This window comes from Diabrotica undecimpunctata, chromosome 1 (assembly GCF_040954645.1).
Source record: "Diabrotica undecimpunctata isolate CICGRU chromosome 1, icDiaUnde3, whole genome shotgun sequence".
Taxonomy (NCBI): domain Eukaryota; kingdom Metazoa; phylum Arthropoda; class Insecta; order Coleoptera; family Chrysomelidae; genus Diabrotica; species Diabrotica undecimpunctata.
In genome coordinates this window covers 180,893,016-180,908,925 of record NC_092803.1, presented here as the reverse complement: position 1 = coordinate 180,908,925, position 15,910 = coordinate 180,893,016, and the positions used below count along the sequence as shown (strand labels likewise).

The window sequence follows — 15,910 nt, the reverse complement described above, 5'->3', positions numbered from 1 at the left end:
TATAAAAGGTATATAATTAAAAACCCAGTCGGGCTATATCATAACGACAAAACGTTTTCGGAATCCATATTCCATCATCAGTGTCTAGGTGTACATGTTTTGAGCCACTAAATATTTGGGTAAAAACCCGTTAAAAGTTATAGGTTAAAATTTAGTTTACATAATTCGATATTACATATTAAGATGTTAAAGTTACCAGTGAATTTGATAACATGGCAACGTACGACTCTACATGAAGTTGCTGGTCCTGAGACAAAGTGTCTACGAGGACTTGCTGATAGCAACTAGTTGAGTTGGTTGAGAAATGGTTGATTTCACACACTTTTAACATAATTATACGAAGACAAAATCAATTAGAGGGAGAAACTTGAAAATAAGACGTAGTCATCGGCAATATTACGCATTTTTCTAAATAGTCTAGACACACACAGGGTTAATAATGATATGGGAACTTGAAAAACAGCGTGGCTTGGTACAGTACCGTTAAAACTACAAGATTTCGTTATGTATATAATGAATATTACAAGTACTTCACTTTAAAATCATTATAAATGTATACATTTTTGTTAAAATTTCTATTATTCTTTCCAGAAAGAAAAGAAGGCGACAAAATAGGAACCATACCCAGAGGAAACGTGTACATAGAAGAAAACAACTCCAAGGGACAATAACTCTACAACCCCGAAGTACATGTAGTTTAAAAAACGTCTCTGTTTGTAGCTATATGTGTATATAGTTGTTATAGATATATTTTTGTTTATTTTTGTGCTTATAATACGTACTATGAGAAAACTTCCAATACATAACGAGTAAAGATAAGTAAAATGATTTGATTTTAATAGTTTTATAAAAATCATTAATTTGGAAATCTTAGAAAGTCTTAAGATTAATGAAAACATCATGAAATGTCTAAGAGTAAAGTGTGTCTCAAAATATATCGTTTTGGTTTTTCACTCTTGTGACGGGTAGCTTTATTTGACACACAAATAAAATAAAATTTACTTCCATATAATAAGTAAAAAGACGAATACTGGTAAATAAAACAAACAGATTGCGGATTTCGAGATTGATGCCGGTGAACGGAAAATAAATATTAGCGGCGTTCGGATGGGTAAGTCGAAGGAAGATCTTTAGTCCATATCTAAAGACCGGGAGCGGCTGATCAATACTCGGTCGGCCCAGGCGAGGTGCGGAACGGAAGCGATCGATTAATACTCGATCGCAGAGATGGAAAAGGACGGTTGACTCTGATCAGTAGTCAGAGACCGAGTTAGAAGTACTTGCCAGATGAATACTCTAGATAAAACTTAGAACTTAGATCTCGTCATTCTTCGCGGCATTTTATACTTGTGCTGGTATTCCATCTCCAGCGGGCATCGATGGTAGTGGTAGGTGGTTGGAGAGTGTTCGGCACACAGAGAGAGGGCTAGCTGTTGGCAGGCGGTAACGGCGTTATCGTTACAGTCTTTAAACGAGTTATTAACTTATCACCATTCTCACTTTCATAAAATACCTAGAATGTTGGTCTGGTAGGATCTTAATATATGTTAGCTAATTTTGTGTAAAATGTCTATGTAAAATATCTCATAATGTTGGTTTAAAAACGTAAATCATTTAAGGAGGGATGAAGCAAGACGATATACTATAAAACAAACTATACTTAGTATTTTCCGCATTGGAATCTTGAAAAATATAATTTTTTACCTGATTATCTTGCCAAAAAAAATCTAAATTCATCAGAAGAAACTATGAAACATAAACATCTTTCAAATATCGTATTGGCAGTTTTTTCGAAATATTTCTTTTATATAAATACTTATTGTATATTTTGCTTCATTATGTTACTTATATTAAGTAACATTCGAAATCTTAATATCAAGTTTATTTCAATTATAAAAATGCATAAAATAGGTACATCTTGGGTATTATAAAACCTTTTTAATGTCTCTGGTAGGTATATATTCCTGCATGTAAATGGTTGAGTAGAATAAGGATCGTAGGAGTGGTTCAAAATTTTTCAAGCTTAGAAAAATTTGTATTGATCCAGGCTCCTATAATGTTCCTACGTAGATTTCTGGTTGTTTAAGGTTTATTGTTATGACAGGTTGTTGCTTTATTGCTTTTTGTTTAGTATGTCCACTATTCAGCATTCACCTTTTAATCAATTAATTGATTCTTTGAGGTCTTTGTAGTAACTTTCTATTGGATTTGTACTTATTTCAGATCATTTAAAGTATTTTTCTACATGATACCTTGTAGTATTGTATGATTTAGTGAGTTATGCTTGTTTTTGTGAAAATGTTAGAAAATGTTTCTAATATACAGTACATTTTATCTATAGTTGGTTGCTGTTTTGATAACTATTTTTCAATATATAAATTCTTTGCAATTGTTTTTTGTTAATTTTTCGAAAGTTTCTCATAATTTATATTAATGATTATCTAGGAGCATTTATCTTTGTGAAGAAGACTAAGTCATCCTTTCCTTTGACACATGAATGTGAATTGACATTTATTTCTCCTATACCTTCTACGTTTTTTAAATTTCGCATAACTTCCCACAAAAAAAGGTAGATCCATACATGCTTTGATATGAAAAATTGAAGTAAAATGATTCTTTACACCAACTGGTGTTTTTTAGACAACTAGTAGCAAATTTCTTGTTCTTATATATCTGTGATCAACTTTCGTATCACAACAAATAGTTGTACACAACGGTTACCCATACATTACGCATTTTTGCGTGAACTACAATCTATCTTTTTTCTGTCATCCGCAAATTGTTTATATCTGGTCCTGTAAGAATAGTGATTGCCTCAGAGGTTGATCTTAAAAAAGGAAAAAAAAAGAATTTGGATGAAAGAATGGTCAAAGAAAAGATAAATGTTTCTTCTTCTCTAAATAAATGTTGGCGCAATCTATACTTTGCCAACAACGTTTCTAAAGAGGGTCGCTTTGCTAAATTTAGACCATCGTTTAAGCTTCTTTAATCAAGAAGTAAGCTTACGATCTGGAGCTCTATTTCCTACGATTTTTTCTTCTATTATTAATTTTAATAGTTCACAATTGTCATTTCTTAAGATGTGGTCAAAATATTCAAGCTTGCGTTTTTTATAGTAAATAAAAGTTTCCTATCCAATCCACTCGGTATATTCATGATATTATGATCATACTACTGTAGCACCACATCTCAAAGGCTACCACTCCGCATGGTTCCGGCAGCGGGGTGCAAGTGGTGCGATTGTATCCCCCTGTACGGAAAATACATACAGAGCTATACATGTATAGATCTGTATTTTATACTGGTTATTAGTATCTGTAGTTGCAAATGCACCTTCCTGAAAAACAGCACCCTGAAAATGATCCCGATATCGCCAATTACCACGTTTTTACATATGATGCTAGTAAGAGTCCAAGCTTTCGCGTTATAATATAAAATGCTAAATTAATAGCAGCCCAGAACTCTCTACCAAGTTCGTAACGTCGTGCTAAGATCGCGACTACATAAATCTGGTCCCATTTTGTTAAAAGATGTCCTGGCCTGTTCGATTCTTGCACGAACCTCTTTCATATTATCCCAGTTTTTATTAAACTGGCAACCTATTAAAATCCCCTCTACTTGTTAACCATTCACTTCCAATATGCCCCTGATATATTTTTTTGAGACCACCAACCACTTTGTTTTTCCTTTATTCCGGTTAAGCTCGAAATCAGAACTTGTGTATACAACACGATCGAGCAACTCTTTTAAACCCTCCATAGTGTCTGCAATGACAACGGTATCGTCGACGTCGACATACTTTAAGTTGTTTATTTTTATACCCTTTATGGTCAGACCTTCTTCGCAGTTATACTCATACATTCTATATAATTTTTTTGCTATAAACGTTGTATAACAGCGTAGATAGTGTGCAACTCTGACAAACATCTCTTCTAATTCTGACCTCTTCAGATAACTGGTCATCACCTTTTATTTGAGCAGTCTGGTTCCAGTACCAGTTGGCAATTAATTTTAAATCACGACTACCAAGGTCAACCTCTTTAAGCATATCCAAAACTTTTACGTGTTGGGCACGATTGAAAGCCTGATCTAAAGATATATCTTTAATGATGCAAATCTACTCAAGGACTTCACGTCATTTCACGATTAAACTATAAACATTATTTACAAATGGACCCTAATATTTTTGTTTAATTATTATGGGGTGTAGTAACACTGAGATTGTTACGAGAAACAATATCGTCATAGCAAAAGTTATTTGATACTTTTAGATATCTTCCATCTAGCTTGCCTTTAAAGGTTTAAAGTTTGAACCGGCGATATCTGCTCAAAACAAACTGGAATTGCACATCCTGTTGCACGAGTACTTCCAATCTATTTTGAATTTCTACAACTACTTGTGCAGCTCGTGAAACACCCATATACTCTACAATTGTTTGTGCAACACACTCCGGTTTGCTCAATTTGATCACAGGTATATCAGTTTCTACTCTTCCATTTATCCATGCATAACCAAAATATCTGTATTACTTTTTACGCTTTGTATGTAAACGTACGTAAGTAACATAATCCATTCACTACTTAATTAAATCGATAAAATGCTGTTCTTGCAATGTATTGTATATATGTTTGATGTTGTTAATATTATGTTTATCACGATGTATAACATTTAAAGTTGCACAGCAATAGTTATTAAAGGACACAAATACTTGGCAGGGTTATATTCAGTTAGAATAATCTTCGTATATGTGTCAGCGGTGAAAATAACATTGATTTATATTGTACAGATTAATAACATGTAATTTATCAAAGCCAGTTGCACGTCAGACGAAATAATCTCCATGGGAAAAGATAAAATAGTGCAAGAAAAGTTACATAAAGGTACAAAGAATTTTGACCAATTGCCAAAAATACTTATGTAGTATTTTACATAACAGGAAAATAACACAAAAGAAAAATAAGCACTAAAAAACGTTGATAGAGAAAGGATAAATATTAAACATATTATGCGGGATAATATAAATAGAGTGAATACAAAAAGAAAGCCGGAAGTCTTTGAAAGAAAAATCTTATGGAAGATACTAGGACCTATTAACTAAAACGAAGTATGGAGATGCTGATAAAATCATGAGCTTTACCAACTGTTCAAAGAGACACCGATCTCAAAATTCGCCAAACTTCGATTTCGATGGGCTAGACATGTAGTGATAATGGACCGACAAATTGCCGAAAAGAGCTTAAGAAAATCAAATGAAGGACACAGGACCAAAAGGAAGACCACGAAAAAGGTGTGAGGAGGAAGTGGTAGCGGATTTATAATTACCAAGAAAATAATGTACTTACGTTTTAACTTACCCTGTATTCATTTAATGAAGATTATCACAATTAATCATTTTTATAATTTTTGACAATTATTAAGAAATCGTTGTTTGCAATAGATTATTGTTCCCATACTACTCTGTCATTATACAGGATGTTGAACTTGATACGATTTTCATGTAATATTGGTTATAACTTTTTCGATAGCCAGTATAACAGGTTACAACTTTATATTGCGATGGGGAAGTAAAGCAGATTTTACATTTAGAATAAAATAGAGTGAGTTTGGTTTAAAAATACTTTGATTTGACGCTCCTTCGTTGTGAAACACCCCATAAGATTGTAACAAATTTTAAAATATAAAATTTAAAACTATCTAGATCTACAATTTTTATAAATAATTATTGTTTAAATCTTTTACTATTACAGATCTACTGAGCTTTCTCACATTAAGCAATCACCCTGTATATCTATCTTATCCGGAACACTCAGGATTACTTAAATTTATTCTCTGTAAAGATCTTTCCGTTTCTTACATACATAGTGTTACGATGTTCTGTTGATTCAGATATTAATTGAAGCGACGGGGTTTAACTAACTTCATATAACTTAAAAACATCACAATTACTAATTACATTAATAATTATCGCTTGGAAAACAATTCGCACTAATACGTAGCATCGCCAATACTAATACTCAAAGCCCGCCCCCCTGGCTTATATAATGAGAACGAATTGTCTAGAAAATAGCTTAACGGGCAACGAGAACTCCTTAGATTCTCGAAAGTCGATTAGGGGTATGTGACTCACAACAATATTTATCAGAAGACCGTTTTATTAAAGATGTTAATGTTTTATACTTTGGAATATCGATATCGTGTTTCACATTTATCGCTGCTTTTAGAATTGAATACATTTCCATGAGAGTTGATTTTCATTTTTTGGAAAATTGGAAAAAAAGAAGGCAATTTTCTTTTATTTTTGTTAAGCTCTAAACAATTTATAATACTTTTCATATCCATTTCTCGATGTTTATGACAGGTGTTTCTAGGATATATTATTTGCATAAGTTGTAATTTTTAGATCGAGTTTTATCCTCAAACAAAACAAAGAGGATGATGCATTTACATCTGATAATGGTATATTTGAAATCCATAGTACTCGTGTCACGTTGAGCATATTATGGAATATTTAGTATGCCACATTTTATAGATTGAAAATAAATGTAAAACACATAAAACCAAGTGTTTCAGAATAAATATTTCAACTCTATATCTCTTTATTTTTAAAAATGAATTCTGAATTATTAAATTCACTAATGATAGCGAAAAAATTGATTTTATAATTTCCTACGCTGACATCAACATGTCAAACTTATGAACAAGGTCAAAAGAGAACATAATGAACCTTTGAAAGAGAATATACTTAGGATACATAACATATTAAAAGAAGTTATGATCCACATTGTTTCCCTGATATAATCAATCTTCAGTTTCAGCTTATAAATAACTATAGTGGAATTAAAAAAATGTCTATCACTTGGTCGTAGACTAAATAAATGTTCCATATGTTTTCCCAACATTGACGCAAACATTCTAAACAATATTTAAAATATTTTCGGTGTTATTTTGCCGCTGATATGATTTGAAGTTTATGTTAAACAGTCTGTACATTTTGACAAATCTGCTGCACATTTATTTTTTTAATAAGTTAAGTGTTGTTTTGTAGATAATTATATTCGTATTTATTTGAACATTGTGTATGTAAATTATTGCCAAATAAAATTTTATTTATTTTAACACATGCGGTTATTTTATTTTTATCCTGAATAATTAATGAACCAAAATAAGGAGGAACCTGGCAACATTTGTTGGACTAAAGCCAAATCTACAATTTTTGTTAAAAAATCTGATTCTATTATTCAAGGTTGCAAAAATTAAGTCAAGTAATATGTCCGAGTTTTTACTTTATTTAAGTTACTTTTACGAAAAAACATTTTAGTGGCATATTATCAACGCTGTAACACTGGGGTAAGTCAGAAATAAAACTGGGGATTAGAAGCCAACGGGTACAAGTGACAAAATATTATATATGAAATAAAAAGTTTGATTAAAAAATCCTTTATAAAAGGTATATAATTAAAAACAAACTTTACGTTTTCTGGTTAAAAGGCCCATCATTAGTGTAATATTACCTAGAATAAGTATTAGGTACCACTTTAGGGAAAGGAAATATAAAGGTTAAATTTTGACCAAGGTTGAAAAAGCAATGTGGTTAAATATGATAAAGATGACAAACCTATGATAAACATCGAAGGGACAGAGATAGAACACGTAGATGAATATAAATATCTGGGTCAAAATGTCACAGTAAGCAAAGAAAATCAAACTACCGAAATAATCAGACGTGTAAAAATGGGATGGCAGCATTCGGAAGACTCTCATACGTACTTAAAAATAAAAATATACCTCAAAGACTGCGAACCAAAGTATTTAATTCCTGTATCCTACCTGTACTTACATATGGAGCTCAAACCTGGACATTAACTAAAATAAACATGGAAAAGATCAGAAAAACTCAGAGAGCTATGGAACGACAGATGCTGGGTATCTCACTCAAAGACCATAAAACCAATGAAAACATTCGTAATAGAACAAAAGTAAAAGAAGCTGTCGAACTGGCAGCTAAACTGAAATGGAAATGGGCTGGACATAACGAACGTCTTACGGATGGCCGATGGAATAAAGAAATCGGGAATTGGCGGTCATATAAAGCCAAAAGACCACGAGGAAGACCGCAAATGAGATGGAGCGACGATATTAAAAGAACTGCAGGTCCAATGTGGAGAAAAGGGCTTAAAAAAAATACATGAGTCAAGCCACTAAATATCTGAGAAAAAAACCTTTGTGATGTTAACGTATTTAACAGATATCCTACAACGTAGTCCTCTCAATAGGGGTTGTTGCCGACCCTCAGACCTTGTCTGAACGGGTTCTAGATGGCAACTAATCCAAATTAAAGTTTTTTAACGGATGCATGAACAAAGCAGTCAATGTAACTTGTAGTATGTGTCTTAAATGTGACACCAGTCAACAACATTTTAAATGAATATATTAAGAAATTTTAAAATTTTAAATTTTTTCTTCCCTATAGCAGTAGCAAAGACAGTGGCACACCTAGAATTTTCCTGTGGGGGGGTTTGGTTGGGCACCGAAATTTTTTTTATGCTACCACCATTTTTGAGTCCTTAAAATTTGTGAGTAACAGTGTCGGAATAGTGCACTGGGGGGAGGGGGGTTTAACCCCAAACCCCCCCCCCCGGGTGCGCCACTGAGCAAACATCAATGTATTGGGGTTGAAGTGTGGTAAACCCTGAAAATTATGTTAAACCTTGTGATGAAACTACTGTATGTGTAAAAAGACTTTTGAATCTAAAGTAGGCCAACATCAATACATGTACCTAATTGTATACCTAATAATTATTGAGATGGAATGAAAATATTTTTTGGTTGTAAATAGGCAACCATCAACAAAAAAACCTGATTTATTGGGGATAATTAAAGATTTATAGGGAATAAGGCCCTATATGTTTGTAATTCAGTTTCGGTAACTGAAAATTATATGGTAGGTATGCGTATGATGTTAAGTGTTAAAATAAAATTGCATACAAAAGTTACATTATTTACCTTTAAAACGCATTTCGATTTTTGTCGATAGGATGAATAGGGAAAAAATCGGTTGCCTGTAAAGTCGGTTTTACGGGCGAAGATTTTACGTGACAACGTCTTTTTCTCGGTAGAATATTTATTGATATAAATATTATTAAATTGCACAATAGGAACAAGGAATTGAATGAAAATAAGAATTGCACAAATTTTAACTATAGAAATATATTTTGTTTACTAAAACATTGTACATGTAAACTTAAACTTAACTAATTTCTATTCGATTCAACGCGCCTAATTCTCTAGTGCTGCGCGCGCAGCGGACCGATCATGTTTGAGTGGGAGAGAGACGCAAGGCTTCGCCGGTCCGGCGGGCCTCTCTCTCGTTCGGTGACTCATCGTAACAGACGTGAGCGGGCGTTACACTTTTTCATGAGTGACTCCGAGCCACAACCTAATTTAAGACGTTGTCACGTCAAAAAGCCGATTTGTGTGCTACCCCTACAGATAGGTGGCCTAACCACAGTCAATAAAAACAGAGGGTGTTCCATTACCCAGGGCACCCAAAGTAAGTTTCAAGATCATAAGCCTCCCCACGTAAGTCACACGTTGGCTGGGGGTCAGATAAGTACCACTTCACAGTGGGTGAGACCGGTTTTATCTTCGAACATGTGGATGCCACTGTACAATGGTATACACATGTTCCTAGGGGCAGGGTTGATCACTATGTGTTTGTGTCGATAGGATCATCATCATTTTGGCTTTACAACCCTGTGTGGGTCCTAGCCCCCCCAAGAATTTTTTTCCAGTCGTCCTTATCCATCGCCTTCCTCCGCCAAGCACGTATTTTCATATTTCTCATATCTTGATCTATGTTATCTAGGAATCTTGTTCTGGGTCTTCCTCTTCTTCTTTGACCAATAGGTCTATCAAGGAGCGTTTTTCTAGCTGGGTCGGTTTGCTCCATCCGCATTACATGGCCTACCCACCTCAGACGTCCTATCTTAATGTGTTTTACGATATCTGGTTCCTGGTATATTCTATAGAGTTCGAAGTTATATAGTCTTTTCCAGACACCATTTCCATTTACCGCTCCATAGATTCGCCTTAGTATTTTTCTTTCGAAACATTCTAACATGTTTTCATTGCTTTTTGTTGAAGTCCATGTTTCTGAACCATATGTTAGGACTGGGCGTATTATTGTTTTGTAGAGTTTCACTTTTGTATTTCTTTGTGTCGATAGGATAGTCTGATCAAAAGCTATCGAATTTTTACCGTCCAGTTGAAATACAAATTTAATTTTATTTAAAAAATTGATTTCGCGATTGAACATCTCTGTATAAAATTATCTCGGCTACATTTTTTTATTTGAAACACTTTGTTTTAGGGTGTAGTTACAGTGTCTTGGTAAATCAATGTTTTTTTTGGTCCCCCTATGAAGGGGGTTTTGGGGAGAAGCCGGGGGTAGGCTCTGGCAAACTTTTTGCATCTTTTTTAGGGTCCGAGAATTGACATTCTCAGCAAAATTCAGTTTGTTCGTATGATTTTTAGAGGTTCAATGGCATTTTAGTCTGACGACTGAAGTAATATGCAATAATTTGAGTAGATTTGAAATATTATCTTATATTTAAATAAAATCGCCGTCTAAGCAACTATCAAATAGCCGCAGCAAATATTTTGTTAATGTGTCAATCATATTAATGAAAGACAGACACTCAATACCTGGCAATATAAAAGAAGTTTTAGGATCTAATTGTAATTCTAAAACCCCATTTAAATATTCAAATATATAAATAAACTAAGTTTCATAGATCAGATTATTAAGATGCTATTAATAAAAAAAGCAAATAAAAGCTTAAAATTCGATTATAATAATGAACTAAATTAATTGGGCTGTGCATTACTTGTTGCCTACTATCAGGTTAGTCATTTCTTTTTGATTTCTTTAATTATTACTTTATTTCATAATAATTAAGCACATCAAAAATGTGTAAGAAACACAAGTTCTAAGGAACAAGTTTTTTTTCATATATACATCAATTTTGATTGGATTTTAAAAAGAGATATATCGTTATAATGTCTGATTAATCAGCAATAAATTCATCTTAGTTTCAGTGTAATATAATTTCTCTATGATGAAATAATCAAACAATAGTTAAGAAGTGCACCAATTTAATGGAAGTTTTTAACATAAAAGTCAATATAAAACATAAAAATCTAACAAAAAATATGTTTATTATACTGTGTTTCCTCCAGCAGCAAAATTACATCTTGATGCCGCCGCCTTGGCATGCTTTAAATTAAATTATCAATTTTGTTTTAAGGCAATAGGATCCATCCTTGTGTAAGAAGATCTTAAAAACCCTGTCTAGTTTGAACGTTGTGCAAATGATGAGCAATACGTCCCTGAAGCATATCCCATCCATGCTCGATGGGATTAAGATCTGGCGATTGTGCTGGACACGGACGACACGGTCAAAGTGTATTATTCTCATTATGAATCCAATCTCTTACTGTTGCTACAGTATGTGGCCTTACATTATTCTGTATGTAACGCAAATCAGGACCTGCGGCATTGGCAAATGTAAGAAAAACAGGTTCTAAGATACGATCAGTATATTAATATTGATTTAAAGTGCTTTACACAAAAACGGGAACAACTCGATAATGAAAAATTATTTCAGTCCACATCATCCACTCGTAGACCACTATATATGAACGAACACCCTGTACATGCCTGAGTCTCTCTTGTCGACCTGGTCCTCTCTAAACTACCACTCTTCCCTGATCAGAGTAGAGACAAAACCTAGCTGCATCTGTGAGTAACACAGAATTTGATTCTTGTTGGCCCCAATGCATATGTTGTTGTGCCCACCTTAATCTAAATCTACAATTTCCATGACGTAACATGGGAAACTCCAATGGACTTCTGGCGTACAAGCTAGCTTCATGTTATCTATTCCTCAAAGCTTGGTCACGTACAATAATGTTATGGGTATTTTCTAAGCCTCCACAGAATTCACGAGTAGTTATATGCAGATTTCGACGAGCTAAGATCAAATGGGAGGTATGAAAGAAAACAACCATACTGGTGGAACCAGCAGCTTGAACTTCTGAGGATAAATTGCATGAGAGTAAGAAGGGGGTGTAAGAGATTAAGAAGAGTACAAGCAGGAGATTTGGAAGAGAGAATAAATGAATTAAAGCGAATGCAGAATGAATACAGGAATGAGATAAGAAGATCTAAGAGAGAAAGGTGGAGTAACCTGCTTCAGGGTCTCAAAAGGAATATCTGGGGCAAGGCTTCAAAATTGTCTGTACCAAATTGAAGGGGGAAAAGACACCCTACCCCCTGATTGAGGAGGAGAAACTCCATTTAATACGAGAACTCTTTCCTCAGGTGGAGGATAGGCGTGAAAGGGTTACTGGTCTCGTAGATCCGGAACCTTTTACTGAGTTGGAACTCGGCGAGTCTGTTGGACGGATGAAGATCCGAAAAGTACCTGCCATAGATGAAGTCATGCCGGAGACAGTAAGACTCGCCGCACTAAGATGCCCGCAGGTTTTCCTGAGATTAAACAAACTGCTTGAACAACAGCAGTTTAAAACAATGTTGAAAGAAGCTAAGGTTGTCCTTATCTTAGAAGTAACCTCTTTAGTCACACAGGATACAAAGAGATGGGTGGCTCTCATCCTGCTTGACGTCAAGAATGCCTTTAACACGACATCATGGGAAAAATCATGTCCAGGCTGAGGTGCACTCTTTTAACTTATGTCGATGATCTCGCACTGGTTGCAAAAGAATTATGATTTGAAGCTGCGGCACAATTAACGCAGCAAAGTATCAAGAAATTTTGAAAAATAGTCTTGATCCAAGTGCTGACGATCTCTACCAGGACCTGTATTTTATTTCAGCAGGACGGTGCTGCATGCCATACAGCTAAAACACCTAAAAAATGGTTTGAAGACAATAACATTTAAGTCCTCTCATGGCTTTCGAACAGTCGAAACCTTAATGTTATTGAGACATTGTTTTATAATATGAAACAGAAATTGCGTATATAATAAAATAAAATAAAATAAATAAAATATAATAAAATAAAATAAAGCAAAGAACATCAATAGAAACAGACATACTAACATATATAGAACAAAAAAGACTAAAGTGGTATGGACATGTAAGAAGAACTAGCGACAGCAGATGGATAAAGAGAATAACCGAATGGAGCCCCATAGGAAGGAGGAAAAGAGGACGACCCCGAAAATCCTGGAGGAACGAAGTAGACGACGCCATGAGTAAGAGAGGACTAAACGATGGAGAATGGAACAACAGAGAGAGATGGAAACGGTTGAGCGAGGGAAGGCAGTGAATACTGTAGAATCCCTATATATATATATATATATATATATATATATATATATATATATATATATATATATATATATATATATATATATTTATTTACGGTAACAATTGACTTCCCACATATAAAGTTGTAGGTTCAATTGGCTTCCGCTGGTCAATTGGCATCCGGTATTCGGATGCCAATTGACCTCTTCAAAATAATATCAGAAACGCATAGTGGATGATATTATAAGGCTCTTTACGCGATATGAACCCGGAATCCAATTGGACCGTTTTTTGATTCGTAAATAAATCGTAGTTCGAGGCAAAAAATAAGCAGCGCCACCATCGATTTGTGTATATTGAGTTGAAGCGATATTCATGTCGTTACAGCTTAGCGGTTCAATTGGCATCTACAGGATGTGATACGATTTTGGAAGCCAGTTAGTCACTTAGATTGTCTTAGATTCCAGGTTTATAAAGGTTCGAGTAACATCTGGTCGATTCGCGTTTGAGTTTAATTTTTAGAATGGATATTTTTTGTTTAGTTTTTGGATTTACAATATATTATTGGTTTTATCTTACTTTCTTGTTATCTGCAGTCTTTTATTCTTTTTGAAAGGTTTTATAACCTTATTTCTCAGCGCCATGTGTATAATTTTTTGAAGCACATTGCTAAAACGTTGTGTATTAAAAAGCATTTAATGTTAGGGGTTGTAAATGCATTAAAAATGTTGTGAATTTTGAAAATGTGGTTTGGCGCTGTGTTAATAAGATTCTTTCGTTAAGATGCTTAGTTTTTATCTATCTCTGGTTATGCTTTGTCTTTTTTTCTGTGAAAATATTAACTAATATTATAAATGTGAGTGTAAGGTGTTTGTCGGCTTGTTTTTTTTCGCATTCCCTGTTTAACTTTTTAACCGATCATATTGATTATTTTTGCAATTTTGACAGGGACACAAATAAGCACAGATGATACATTTTATTAAAAAAAGTTGTATTTTCAAGGGATACTTCTCGGCAGAAGACGCCATCACAATCGAATCGAGGATAAAAGCTAGTATTTTATATGTAAATGAGAATGCAATCCACTCTTAACTGATCAACATTTAATATGTCATCACAGGTGTTCCGTGTGCAATGCTGCTAGGTCACCTATGTGATCAGTTAAGAGTGGATTGCATTCTCATTTACATTTGAGATTCAGAGGACCTTGTCCCCTTAAGCAGAACGGACAACTTTCCAATGGAGAAGCCAAGCGTCACTGATGAGGTCTGGCGGACCGAAACTGCTGTTTGGCGTTTCACACTTGATGGGTTGTGTTGATCTGCGACCATTGGATCAATAGTATAATTCAATGCCAGTAGGTGTATTACCCCTCGGAGTAGTGGTTTTTGTTGATCCAAACATAATTGGTTGGGTTTCGGTGACCTAAACCAATCAGCAAAGGGCTCTTGTTGTTCCAAGTTGTACATGGGTGACCTGACAGCATTGCACACGGAACACCGGTGATGACATATTAAATGTTGATCAGTTAAGAATGGATTGCATTCTCATTTACATTTGAGATGCAGAGGACCTTGTCCCCTTAAGCAGAACGGACAACTTTCCAATGGAGAAGCCAAGCGTCACTGATGAGGTCTGGCGGACCGCAACAACTGTTTGGCGTTTCACACTTGATGGGTTGTGTTGTGCTGCGACCATTGGATCAATAGTATAATTCAATGCCGGTAGGGGTATTAGCCCTCGGAGTAGTTGTTTCTGTTGATCTAAACATAATTAATTGGGTTTCGGCGGCCTAAACCGATCAGCAAATGGCTCTTGTTGTTCCAAGCTGTACATGGGTGACCTGGCAGCATTGCACACGGAACACCTGTGATGACATATTAAATGTTGATCAGTTAAGAGTGGATTGCATTCTCATTTACATTTGAGATTCAGAGGACCTTGTCCCCTTAAGCAGAACGGACAACTTTCCAATGGAGAAGCCAAGCGTCACTGATAAGGTCTGGCGGACCGAAACAGCTGTTTGGCGTTTCACACTTGATGGGTTGTGTTGTGCTGCGACCATTGGATCAATAGTATAATTCAATGCCGGTAGGGGTATTAGCCCACGGAGTAGTTGTTTCTGTTGATCCAATCATAATTGGTTGGGTTTCGGTGACCTAAACCGATCAGCAAATGGCTCTTGTTGTTCTTAATATATTTAAATGCTGGTGTTATTCTTTTCTTTTGATCTGTCTGGCTATTTTAGTTAATATATTACCTGTATATGACGTGATCGAGCAATATATTGTATTGGGCTTTTTCTCTTGTGGTGGGAAGATTGATTTAAGGGCTTTCTTGAGTAGTTTTTGCTGTAACATTTTGTTTATTATGTGTTCGTTGTATTCAATATTTATTGCTATAAGTTTAATGATATTCAATTCTACTTCGAAGTTATTATTTGACATTGGGATTTCTGTCAATCTGTGGAACATACTGTAGTAGGCTGCTAATTTATGTTGTGCAGGATGGGATGAAGTACTGTGTATGGTTGTGTCAGTATGTATAGGTTTATGAAATACAGAGAACTCGTGTTT

General features: G+C 34.7%; 1 protein-coding gene across 1 annotated transcript in view; it reads left to right on the top strand.

Moving 5' to 3' along the window:
* Positions 1 to 7,121, top strand: part of wgn (Tumor necrosis factor receptor superfamily member wengen) — a 228,856-nt gene extending 221,735 nt beyond the window's left edge. Inside the window, exon 4 of the mRNA XM_072520684.1 lies at positions 592 to 7,121. Coding sequence (XP_072376785.1) covers positions 592 to 671 — 80 coding nt within the window. The 3' untranslated portion in view covers positions 672 to 7,121. The remainder of the gene's footprint in view (positions 1 to 591) is intronic.
* The last annotated feature ends 8,789 nt before the right edge of the window (positions 7,122 to 15,910 follow it).